We start from the raw sequence: 13,356 nt of genomic DNA, 5'->3' as shown, positions 1-13,356 counted from the left end.
TGAAGATAACATTAAATGAATGATAAATCCAGTCTAGACATTGTTAATGTGGTAAACGACTATTCTAGCTGGGAACGGCTGATTTTTAATGGAATATCTCCATACAGGTACAGAGGAACATTTCCAGCAACCATCACTCCTGTGTTCTAATGCTACATTGTGTTAGCTAATGGTGTTGAAAGGCTAATTGATGATTAGAAAATCCTTGTTCAGTTATGTTAGCACATGGATAAAAGTGAGTTTTCATGGAAAACATGAAATTGTCTGGGTGACCCCCAAACTTTTGAACGGTAGTGTATATATTTTGCGCTATACTACAGTTTGATTATTTATTTATTTTCTATCTATCTATCTATCTATCTATCTATCTATCTATCTATCTATCTATCTATCTATCTATCTATCTATCTATCTATCTATCTATCTATCTATCTATCTATCTATCTTCATTTATATATTCATTAATATATATTTCTTGTGTGTTTTTATTCTTTCTTGTTATGGTGTGGAACAGGTGCTTAATACATTTCGCTGTGCTTATACTGTGTATAATTGTGTTTGTGACAAAGGTCTTGAATCTTGAAAAAGGAGTTTAGTAATTTCTAAATGCAAAATACTGGGGACTTACTGCATTTGAATATTGTCCGCCTAAGTCTTTGAAAATTAAATGTCAAATGCCCCTTTCATGCTCATGGTAAAAAAGCAAACTGATTTTTGCATTTTCATTTTCATTTTCACCCAAATAACACATACATATATGAACAGTTATCATACTAGTGTAGAATTACATTTTCATTTTCAAGTTCAAATAATCATCTTAATAAAGTGAGCTTCCAAAGAAGTCTGCATTCAGTTTTCTTGGAACAAGCGTCTAGCAGCTGTGAGAGAAACTGCAGCTTCTGCTTTGGGATCATCACTCAGACAGCAGCTTCCTTGGCTGTAAAAGCAGCAGTTGTCCACGTGACCAAGATCTTCATGGGGTCCAAAAGCTCCACATTCTCAAGTTTAGTAATAACTAGACCACATTCTAATCTGAAATGATAGGAACCTTAAGGCAACATCTGCATTTTTATAAAACTTTGAGGTCCCAACTTAGGGCCTGAATAAGTATAGTTAAAGTGTATATTCTATTAATATGGGAACATCATAGTCTTTTCTGTTTAACTATACCCAGTACACAGAGAATGGGAGAAACACATTGATTTTAGGACCCAGAGTTAATTTTTGTACCATGGCTCACTGATGAGTTAATGTGGCCCTGGACGGATGTGAACGTACTGACTAGTAAACCTGTATAACTGTTGAAGCTACAAAGAAACCCATACTGTTTAACCTCAGATTTACTGTGGAATCCCAACACTTTTCTGTCACGTTATTTTCTGGCAGGATCACACTTTCATAAAAACTGAAGGTCTTTCTTCAACAGTAGATCTAATGATACTTGTTTTGGTTTCAGTCATCAGTTCTCCTTTGTTATAAAAGAATCCGTAATAAATAATTACGTTTTACACTTTGTAACTTTCTCTGATTTATTTTAGGTTTCAACCACATGATACTCTGTTACATCTACAGTACATGAATTACATTGTATCAGTATAGATATACACCACAAAGATTTACAGTACAAGTAAAGTCCTATCTGTAAACAACAGCTACGTCCCTGTAAACAAGTTCAAACAAAAGCTAAGCCTGTATATTATAAGATAGGACAAGAGACTGTTGAAATTGCACATTGTGTTTTTCATTGCACAAAGGTTTAAGCAGGAAAAAGCATTTGCTTCTGCGTAGCATGATTGGCCCTTTGAACGTCCATGTCATTGAAGCCTTTGGTAGCTTTAGTGTAGTTACACAACACGGTTGTTCATACATGCTGAAGGCCTCCTATTCTTAACTTTCATGTAAATATATGCTCCTGCTTGTGATTAAACTGTGTGGTAAGCTTCCTTCATCTAAATAAAGATTGTTAGAGAGCCTTTCCAGCAGCATTGTATACATATACAAAGGTTTAGTAGATTACTGGTACAAGGAAATAATACAAAATAGTATAAAATATAGCCATTTAACTACTTTGGCAAGATATGATACGCAATAAACAAACAAACACTGTTAAGCTACCAGTGTATTATGAAAAGAAAGCAATAAGAACCACTAAACATGTCTTTCTGGTTCTGCAGTCCTCCACAGAGAAGTCATCAGGGTCAACCTCAAAGCCACGTGATGTCTGCAGAGTAAATGAACACCAGTTCAATCAAAACTTTGAAATAATAAAGGTCCAAGATTTTATCAAAAGATACTCTTTGTCATAAAGATATCTCTGCTGAGATCATGTGACATAAATATGAAACATTCAGTGGACTTAATAGGAGACACATCAGTGACTGCTGGCCTGCATTAGGAGAGCTGAGGGAGAGTGATTGACAGACTCCTCTCCCATTTGTCTGTTTACGCTGGAACACATTCAGCCAATAGGGTTAGCACAGTTCTGTCTTTCTAGAACTGAAGTGGTTTAAGCATTTCCTCATGTTTCCTGCATAGAAATAATTGAAAAGTTCCTTCAGCAAATTTGAAGAAAACTACCCACATTAAGGTGTAAATAAATTGTGTTCCTAAAGCGCTTTATATACACTTTTATTCTCAATTTAAAATACAGGACGCATGGCCTGATACCAGGATAAACTACACTACTTCAGTAATAGCACCGCTGGGATTGAGTAAAGCATTACATGACTTAGTTTAAAGCGACACTTGGTTTCCACGTCAGACTCTTTTTACTTCCAAGCATCACTGATATCAGTTAATTTCAATACAGCATGAGAATCACAAAAATAAACTTGTTTCAGAAGCGTAATTATTAATTTTGAACAGATACATACTTCAAAAGTTTGGGGTCACCCAGTCAATTTCATGTTTTCCATGAAATTCACACTTTTATTCATGTGCTAACATAACTGCACAAGGGTTTTCTAATCATCAATGAGCCTTTCAACACCATTAGCTAACACAATGTAGCATTAGAACACAGGAGTGATGGTTGCTGGAAATGTTCCTCTGTACCCCTATGGAGATATTCCATTAACAATCAGCTGTTTCCAGCTAGAATAGTCATTTACCACATTAACAATGTCTACACTGGATTTATCATTCATTTAATGTTATCTTCAATAAAAAAAACAGATTTTCTTTCAAGAATAAGGACATTTCTAAGTGAGCCCAAACTTTTGAACACTAGTGTACTTCTTATTTCTTGTTCAGGTCTGTCTGCATTATGATGGCCATGGCCATATGGTGTGCATTCCAGACTTTTCAAATCAATCTGCTCTTAATTATGCATTCCTAAAAAAGTGTAACTCAACACTGACAAAAAATAGATGTGATGGTTAAGCAGGTCTGAAATCAGCAAGTTTACTTTCAAAGCTGTATGAAGTGAAGTAGACGCCACTGGCTGCCTGGAAAGTGACTAACGCATCAGACCACTAAAGTATTTGTCATGTGGGGAACAAAGAGATAAGGTTTTGACAAAAATCTTGTCTTAACTTCATGGTATTTTTCTTCTCCTTGCCAGTCTTGACCCCTCAGCAGTTCAGCAAGCAAGGCACAAATCACCATAACCTCTGACCTGCAGACATGAATCACTCACTGGAGAGCAAACAAAGCTGGATAAGCTTTGTTTGATAACCTCACTGTGATTACTCACTGGACTATGACTTCATTCATCTCCAAAACAATGGGCACTCAAATGAGTTCAGATCTGCATGCAGATCTGTGCTTTAGTCACATATACTGATTGAATATACTTCAAATAGTAAATAATGTGCAGACCCAGTGAGAGGGGGTTTGGTATCACCTCTGCTAATCCCAGCAGCACTCCAGGGCTGAACTATGAAGCAAGTTCAACATAGCCGGGCTTTCTTTGTGTAAGTCGGCTCGACAAAAACTAAAGCCTCAGTCAGAGATAACTGGTATCACGAATGTTGTTATCAACTTTCTTTGTTAAGTCAGGTTTCCTGCTTCAAACTCTGTGTGCATTCATTTAAAAGAAGGAGTTTAACGCGTCATGAGATCCTTCTTCACACAAAATAAAATGACTGTTCGGCTGCTTCAGTCAACAGGTTGTTTTAAAGGAGAACAATGAGGAATATACAAATGTATGACAGTTAAAAGCTGCTGCTGCAAACGATGCAAGACAGGAATACTGGGAGAAAACCGTTAAGCGTGCCTAATATATGTATTTTACTGATCAATGCAGCTGATTATTGGTAACTGACAGATGCATAGTGAAATTATTCAACTTTAGACTTAATATATTTTAACATGATGTTGTATTGAAGTACATTTCAGTCTGACATAGTCCCATAATGCAGGATATCATTTTATTTTGTGACCAAATCAAAATGAAACTAATGTTACTGATTAAATCTTCTCTGTAATAAATACCAGTAGGATGATCAGTTTTCTGATCTGTGTTCTATCAGCTGCAGCACCAGCAGTGGAAACTGACTTGACAGGAAATCAGAACTAAACACAGAAACATATTTATATGATTTCTGCACCACTAACTAAATACATGTTGAGTTCCCATGGCAACGTGATACATACAGTGTGATACTGTAACTTCATCCAGTGGTTTTAGTAATATGCAGCTTTCAGTTAGTGATTACTTTCATTTTATTTTCCCTCAGCTGAGAATCCGGATCACTCTTGAAGAATCATTAGAAGATGCTTTGTTTAATCGAAGATGCTTATTCCAGCTGATTTAAATCAGAAATTCTGAACATAGCCTGCTGCAGACCAGGTTAGCTCCACAGCATCAGTTACCATGGAAACCGAGTCAGGAAGAGAGCCACCTTCATGATACTGAAAACTCTGACTTTGGCCTCACCACTCACCCACTAATCTCACTTTGTAGTACAGCCCTCTGGCCCACTTCAGCTTATCAGTATGGAAGCTTTTACACCCACTCTGAAGTGGATTTTCACCGCAAGTAGTTGGATAATATGTATTTGTGTCACTTTTTATTGAAGTGGTCTATGGATCATTTTCATGCAACACTTTTTAATTGGCTGTCTTGGCTTGTTCTCTCTGTCAGGCTTAGTTTAGCAGTAAAGCTGGAAGCAGGGGGAGACTGCTAGCCTAGCTCAGAGCTAAAACCTGGCAGCTTTGTCATGAAGACACACAACTGGAGATGCCACATGCAGTCACTGCACCAAGGACTTCCACAATGACCCTGATGAGGTCTGCTGACCTGAAACACCTGCTGGCTGCACAATATTATTTATCAGTTCATCCAACAATCCTCGTGACAATTACAAATATTTAACTACATTTTCTAACCAAACCCATCTGTAGTAAAGATTTGGAGTGATTAAGAACCAGTATGGATTGTTGGCAGTGTGGGTCGTCAAAGTCACACATTTTGCACAACGAAATGACCTGCAAAGGACACGTCAGGAAAGAAGACACAAAGCTCACTGTGCTTCAGCAAACAGCACGTCTCTTTCTCATGATCGTAGGTAAAGCTGCATCTCCAAACGTAGCTGAGCCAACCATATCACGGTTACACTTCCTTTTTGAAGTCTGCTAAAATTATTTACAGCACAAAGCAGGAGAGGGATGTTGTATAATATGGAAGCCCATTTCCACCAGGTAGTCTGACAGATTACAGTCAAGAATGACAATAGAAAGAAAACTGTCATGAGTAAAACTGACCTTTTAGTTGTCCAGTGCTGCCTTACATACCTATGTCATGTTGTATCTACTCTCAGATAAACGCCACTTTGGATAAGAGCTTCTGCTAAATAAAATTGTAAATTTACAGTTGTTGGAGGTATGTCTGTGCTCGAAATCCAAAGAGTTTGTTCTCTAGCAAACATTGTCTAAATATAACTGTGATGTTGTACAACACTTCAAATGTCTATGTGTGAAGGTACTTTTTTCTCCCTAGAAATCAGAGAGAAGACGGTGCTCTGTGCTATGGACTAGCACTCATCACTGTACTCTGCATTTTAAAGTCAGAGCACATTGAAGGAGGGAGCCCAGATATTACAACACTGACATCCTCCAAATATGGAAGCAAACAACACCTCCTGTTCCACCTCTCTATCACATCTCCTTCTACCCCACAATGCTTTGAGAGGCACTTATTTACCATAGAAAACACACTGGGCAGAGCTTTGTATTGCACCACATTCATGCGTCTTCGTCTTGCTGAAAACAGCTACTTGCTGAAACCAGCCTAGAAAACGAAGTTGAAAATGCCGTGTCGAGCTAAAACAGGAATTTGTCTTTGTGGGTTCCTCACTATGACAACACAATTGATCCACTGGTAATCTGAAAATGTTGATTAGTGGAGGCTCAGCTGGAATACTTAGGTCAGTCTGTGACTCTGACTTTGATTAGTAAAAGATTCATGACCTCATGAAAACATTTTTGTCAGTCTCAGTTGTTCTAATGTTTAACTAGTTTCATGGGGGAAATGAGATCCCATAGATTATGAAGTATGAAGACAGTAACACAAATATAGTCCCCGACTTCACAGGTGTGTTGAAAATGACACAAACCTTTCAGTCTACTGAGATTTTCTGTATAGTATGAGCTTTTAGAAAATAAACATACTGAAGTCCTATGAAGAAATGAATGAGTGTTATATTTATGTATTCATTTATTTTCTGACAAACTGACTTAAGCCAGTTTGTTATCCAGAGAACAATGGGCCTTGAAATGACAGATGCCACAGCGAGTACAGCATTATAAGGGCCATTCCAGAACTGGAGGACATTTTACATCCCACCCATCAAATTTCAAATAATCCATGTAGAAAATACTGAAACATGCAGTTGTTGTGTAAATGTGCCTGTCCTGAGAACAAAGCTAAAAAAAAACTAGGAGAAAAAAATGTTTGAAAATATTTTTAAAATACCAAATAATTCTGGAGTTCCTCCTAAAATGACATTTTTCTCTTGTCTCACCCCCCTGATGACCAAATTGAACCTCAAATAAAACAGTTAAAATGAAATTTAAATCTCCTTTTTTCTGAATTATCTTTTTCATTGATGTCTCTTGTGATTATGGGAACATTTTTTAATCAACAGAATATTTTAAATAATAATTATTATGCATGGAATGTGTGTCCCACAACAACCCTGTTAGCATAACCTTTTTATCTGGTAGGAGAAGAAAACACTGAATCACATGAAACGCTGGAATTAACATCATCAAACTATTTTCCTAAAGAATGGGTAGAACAAAGCTATGTCTGCTCTTCTATTTTTCATATTTTCATCACATTGTCAGCCTTGATTGAACGTCTCACTCGACCTCATATTATCAGGATCAGACTAATTCTTTTGACTGTTTTCCATCAGACAGTTTGTCCTCTTGGTCAGCAGTAACAGCTAGCTAAATATCTAGCTTCTACTGCTGAGAAAAAGATCACATTAGCATGGATTAGCAACCCTGTTACTGTGATTAGAGTAGGGTTAGCAAACAACAAATAAAACATGGAATAAAAATGGTACCATTGATGTGTAAGCTGAGCCAATCAAGCCTTTGATAGTTTATTACCTATTATTGATGAATATGGAGCAGAAAACTGTAAAAGAGAAGGTCTATTTTTAAAAATTTTGTAGTCCAAATGTCCTCCAATCCTGGAATGACCTAGTTACATGTTGTGCGTCTGACTGCATGAGGGTCTGCCGGGGTTCCCGTGACATACATTTTGTCATCTCTACAAGTCTGTGAGCGTCCATGAGGGCTCCTGTGTGGACATCTGTGTACACCCCAAAAGTTGTGTTGTGCAGGTGACTACATTACATGGGTCAGCAGTGTGTATACTCTGCAGTAGTGTATATGTATGAAATATGTAGATATGACCTATTGCACAGGGATGGAACAGAGTTCCACAAGTGGTCTAACATGGAATAGAAAAAGTATAATGACAAGTATGCGTCTGTCGTGTCCATGTGTGCATCTGCAAGGGAGAAAAATCAAGGCTTGAGTAGTAGCCTGTGATCTTTTAGGACTCAATCAAAAAAGTGACATAAGTTGGAGAACAGTAGCACAGCCAGGGATACCAACAGAAAGTGCTGCTGGACAGGGGTCCATTTGAAAAGGATTAGTAAACCTGTTGATCACGGCACCGTTGGGTCTTTAAGCATTGCATTAACTCACACACGTCTACTCTACTGTCAGCACCAGACACAGCTTTTAGAACCAGCACAGACCAGGAGACAACACGGTCATCAATAGAAAACACTAATGTACATAGGTGAAGTAGAACCCAGCTGTTCAGAGCAAACCCAAGGATTCTTCAAATTGCACTTTGCCACTTAAATCTACACATTGTCCAGCTGCTGCCTCTCTGTATTCCATTAAAGTACTGCAGTGAAACTCACAGGCTGACAGACATGCCTCAGGAAGGTTCAGTGCATCGGAGTTTGAATTGCTGTAGGCTATTGCAGGTGTTGGGTCTGACTGTAGCACCTGTAGACCAGTCTGTAGAGGGAACATTGTAAGGCTGGTACGGATGAGACCAGACATGTTCAAAAACTGGAAAATCCACCGGCATATAGAATGCCATCTGCCCCAAAAGTCAGAATTCCAAGTGGAAACCTCAGAAAGTGTAGTCAACTCCAAGTTTTCAGAGGTGCAGTTAGCAGGCGTCATTGTAACACAGCGACATATACCAACCCCCGCTGCTCTGAAGATGGTTTTAGCCTGTAAAACCAATCAATAAATAGTTTTTTTTTGGCACCACATCATGTTAGATTACCCATAAATGCAATGTGGTTATCGACTAACACAGCTGTCAAACTCTCAAAAGCCCTGAAACACATCTAGCATACATCAGTATTACTTTATGGTAATTAGATTCATTCCAAGGTTATTTGGCAATATGCACCACTAAACGGCGAGGGCCCCTAATGTGTTTCCTGGCCCTTTCTTACTGATTGGCACAATGTGGGTACACTGTAGGACTACAACCACTTGCTCAATAGGGGCCCAAACTGAGTTCCACCTCATGGCTCCATATCAGCTTCCTGTTGCCCTGCAGATGCTACTTTAGCAGCATCAAAACTTGCTGATGACATATGTGTTAGAGAATGGAGTTTTTTTTTTTTTATAACAAAACTGAAAAGCCAAAAAGAAGAGTAACGTTTGTTCATTAGTGACGGACTGACATGAATCACAGCCAGTCCTTGGTGTAACTGGACTATTAAGTAGCAGCCTTGGGGTTCACCAACACCAAGGGGTCCTGAATTACCTAAATAGAACTGTGAAGTTAGTTTGGGTTCCTCTTTATCCTCTTTATCTGTGGTAATGCTTAATATTGCATTTTTTCTGCATTGTTGTCTGTTGTTCTTGACACTGTATATTCTTTCAAGGGTCAGTTTACCACACAACAAAATAAAGAGACTCACTCTCTTGTAGGAAACAAATCCCCCAGATGTTTTTGGTGGAATCTGTCAAACCTGTAAATACATACACAACTGTTCAAAAGTTTGTTGTCACCCAGACAATGACATACTTTTATTCACACTTTTATTCATGTGCTAACATAACTGCACAAGGGTTTTCTAATCATTAATTAGCCTTTCAACACCATTAGCTAACACAATGTAGCATTAGAACACAGGAGTGATGGTTGCTGGAAATGTTCCTCTGTATCCCTATGTAGATATTCCATTAAAAATCAACTGTTTCCAGCTAGAATAGTCATTTAGCACATTAACTATATCTACACTGGATTTATCATTCATTTAATGTTATCTTCATTGAAAAAACTGCCTTTCTTTCAAAAATAAGGACATTTCTAAGTGAGCACAAACTTTTGAACAGTATTGTGTCTGAAAGTTCTGCCTTCAGCCCAATGTACAGAGGTAAATATCATTAAGTTCACACTTATTTTAAAAGTTCTAAAGCAACATGTCTCACTATGAAGGATGTCCTTATTCCTGTGGATAATCCAAAAAGACAGACATGTTTATTAATAGGAATTTAGAATCAAAAACTATCTCCAATGTGTTCTATGGACTGTCCACACTTATCAAGACACTGTTAGGACATGTGCTCTACAAATACATGTGATTCTTTAATGCAGTGAGTCGTGCAAACTGTTTCTAATCAACTCCACAGAACAGTGCTGGGGGCCCCGGGGCCTCGGGTTAATCTAGCCCTGTCTGGATTGAGGTGGAGGCAGAAGCAACTAAGAAAACTGTAGTTTCTTTGTAGAATTTGTAGTCATTTTTCATTTCAGTGTTGAGGTGGTTTATGTTCTAAAGTGACAGGTTCTCTACCCTGTACTGTTCTGCTGCTCCAACCCTATCCTGACCTGCCACTTGGTTACGTTGCTTTGCTTTCCAAAGCCTCTTTCTGGAGCCAGAGGTCGGCTGGGACAGTGTTTGGGATTTCCGAGTTTCTAGCTGTGTCTGGAAGGCATCACCACCTCTCATCCCCAGAGGCAGGGCGGTCTGCCGGGCTCTGCTCCGGGCTCTGCCCAGGCTCTGCCCAGGCTCTGTTCCGGGCTCTTCCCGGGCTCTAGGACTGGGTGACGGCCAGAGTGTTGACATATCCGTGCGGACACATGTCGTTCTCGGAAACGCAGTGGGAGAACTGGGCCGGGTTACTGCTGCCGGCCAACCTGCGGACCCCCCGCACCGCCACGCACTGCTCCACCAGCTCCAGCAACTTACACACCAAAAAGAAGATGTTTTTGAACATAAATACCGACACCGGCGTCTTGTAGACGTAGACCTGGAAGCACCTGACCACCAGCAGCGGGGCGTTGACCAGCAGGCCTGTGGAGAAGCGGGCCCACAGCCACCGGCAGCGCAGCTCCGACGCCGTCAGCTCGTAGAGCCAGACCACCGGCACGGCCAGGGCCACGAAGTACACCGAGATGACGGTGTACTTCAGGTAGACGGTGGGGATCTCGTTCCTGAGCAGCATCTCCACCAGGGTGAAGCTATCCAGCAGGTCCAAGCAGGTGCTCGTGAAGCAGTTCTGGGAGTGGTGCCGCGTCGAACCGTTCAGGTCCTCGATGATGGAGTTGATGAGGCAGAAGAGCAGCGGAGCGGACAGCAGCACGATGATTTTGAAGCCGGTCACTCCGCACGGGACCTTCAGCGCGATCAGGTCCAGGATGGACGTCTCCAGAATGAGCACCACCTTCGGAGTGCAGGCGATGACATAAATAAGCCAGGCCAGGTAGGCGTAGGTGAACTCCCCCAGGTTGCAGCCGAAGATGGAGCTCTTCTGGTGGAAGCCGCAGGCCCGCTCTCTTTTACTCCGCGCGTTCTTCATGAAGAAAATCCCCCAGCCCGAAATCACCACCAGGTCCGTGGCGATCCACGAGCACCAGTACAGGTCGGTGAAGATGATGAGGTAGAAATCCAGGATGCCGCCCTGAAATATGAGGAGGAGGAAGCAGAGCGCCTTGTACATCAGGCTCCTCTTGGATTTGTGCGCCAGCAGGGGAGCGGTCTGCATGAACTCCCCCGATGTCATGATGCAGGATGAGGAGACCAGGGGCTGAATGCTGCCGCTCTCCTCCGGGACGATGCTGCCGCTGCTGGTCTGAGTGTCCCTCCTCCTGCTCAGCCGCCCGGGGTCAGAGGGAGAGGAGACGGGGGAGTCTGGGCAGGAGCTCGCTTCTGATCGGAGATAATCGGCCTTCGGAATGTCTTTCCCAGTTTCAGCGATCATTGTATTTGTCCTGTCGCCTCCCTTTCTCTCCCTTTCCTCCTTCCTGATGTTTTTAAAGGTGCAGACAAAGAGCCGAGCCCAAACAAAGGCATGGACTCTGATGGAATGGACCTGCTGCTACTTCATCCGATCCTTTGAACACTTCATCTGTTTGAGTTGTTTATTCTTTTTCAATCAGAGTATAAATATTCAAATAAAGGACACATTTAAGCGTGGAAGGATAACTGTCAGAAATGAGCTGGTGAGGTGGTTTTTTTGCAATATCTTTTTTAATGAAAAGTTTTTATCATTTCATCTTCCAGCCGTGCCTCAAAAAACATGTTTTTGATATTCCATTTGAATTTTGAAGTTGCCTTTTATACTTTTAAAGAAATTGTAATATTTGTATTAGTACCCCAAGCTCTTTATCACTGAGAATAAACAAGAGGTGATGGAGGGATGGAGAGCAGCAACAGTTGGAGGAAGAGTGGAGAAATGTCAACAAAATCAATGCTGGCATTCTTCTATTGCTGTTCTGTGTAATATTCTATGTTTTTTTTTAATTATCAAAATGTTCAAAATCTGTTATAAAGTGAAAAATAATCATATTTTAAACATGAAATCATTGTGTGGACAAAAATATAATACAAACAATAATACAAATGATTATTCTGAACCAAAATGACAAAAATGGTATAAAAACACACTGATTGTTATACAGGTCATTTTCAGCCACTTATGGAAGAGTGTAGGTCCAATCATTGGAGCATCTAAGGCTTAACTGTGCAAACCAGGGGAACAATCATGAATGAAACTATCTGAACTTGGACAGCCTGAATGTTGTCATCTGTTTGGTCTTTGGAGATTGGTTGACATCGTCTATAAATGGGTACAATCAGCATGTACATTTCTTCTAGACCATGGGTGTCAAACATAAGGCCCGTGGGCCAAAACCGGCCCACCAGAGGGTCCAGTGTCGCCAGCTGGATGACTTTGCAAAGTGAAAGATTTACAGAGAAGACATGAGCTGTAAATTGTAATTTCTAGACCTTGACAAGTTGTTTTAATCATAAAGTAAAATATGAATTTGTTCAGTTCCAGGTAACTGTGACTGAATGTTCTGTGCTTTTTAGACACTGTGATCTGGAAGTTGTAATGTGTAAACGATCAACTGTGGCATAATACTGTTGAAATTGAACTTATTTTTGAATAATTTTCTCTTGAATTTTCAGGTTGTTCATAATATTTTGCCACTGCATCTGTTCTTTTGTTCTATACTGCCACTTGCACATTTTTGGTAAAGATTTCTATTTTACATCTTTTACTCCACTATTTAGATATTTTTTATTCTTATTTTATTTTCTTAATTTATTTGTTGCATGTTTAAAAGGGAGAAAGTCATCACTAATTTCATTGTACACTGCGTATAATGACAATAAAGTTTTCTTATCTTAAAGAGATATCTCATTAAACATGAACATTTCCAGAATGTGCTTCTTTGCACTAAAACAAAGGGAAACATTTGGGGTTGTGTTTATTTATAGGTCAGTATTTTTCAGGTGTGGTCCACTGGAGATCAATCTGGGCAGAATGTGGCCCCTGAACCAGAATGAGTTTGACACCCCTGTTCTAGACTATTCATAAGTTCCTTTTCTCATTTTACCCTGCATATAATAT

General features: G+C 39.9%; 1 protein-coding gene across 1 annotated transcript; it reads right to left on the bottom strand.

Annotated features, from left to right (window-relative positions):
- Positions 1 to 320: 320 nt before the first annotated feature.
- tmem121b (transmembrane protein 121B) lies at positions 321 to 12,289 on the bottom strand. Its single transcript, XM_055006423.1, has one exon. The coding sequence runs from the start codon at positions 11,698 to 11,700 to the stop codon at positions 10,534 to 10,536; it is 1,167 nt and encodes a 388-aa protein (XP_054862398.1). The 5' UTR covers positions 11,701 to 12,289; the 3' UTR covers positions 321 to 10,533.
- Positions 12,290 to 13,356: the final 1,067 nt, after the last annotated feature.

Source organism: Amphiprion ocellaris, chromosome 21 (genome assembly GCF_022539595.1).
Source record: "Amphiprion ocellaris isolate individual 3 ecotype Okinawa chromosome 21, ASM2253959v1, whole genome shotgun sequence".
Classification (NCBI taxonomy): domain Eukaryota; kingdom Metazoa; phylum Chordata; class Actinopteri; family Pomacentridae; genus Amphiprion; species Amphiprion ocellaris.
The sequence above is the reverse complement of the archived record's forward strand: the minus strand, read 5'-3'. Positions and strand labels throughout refer to the sequence as shown.

Coding starts and splice junctions, on each gene's coding strand:
- tmem121b (XM_055006423.1), bottom strand. CDS start 11,700: ATGATCGCTGAAACTGGGAAAGACATTCCGAAGGCCGATTATCTCCGA.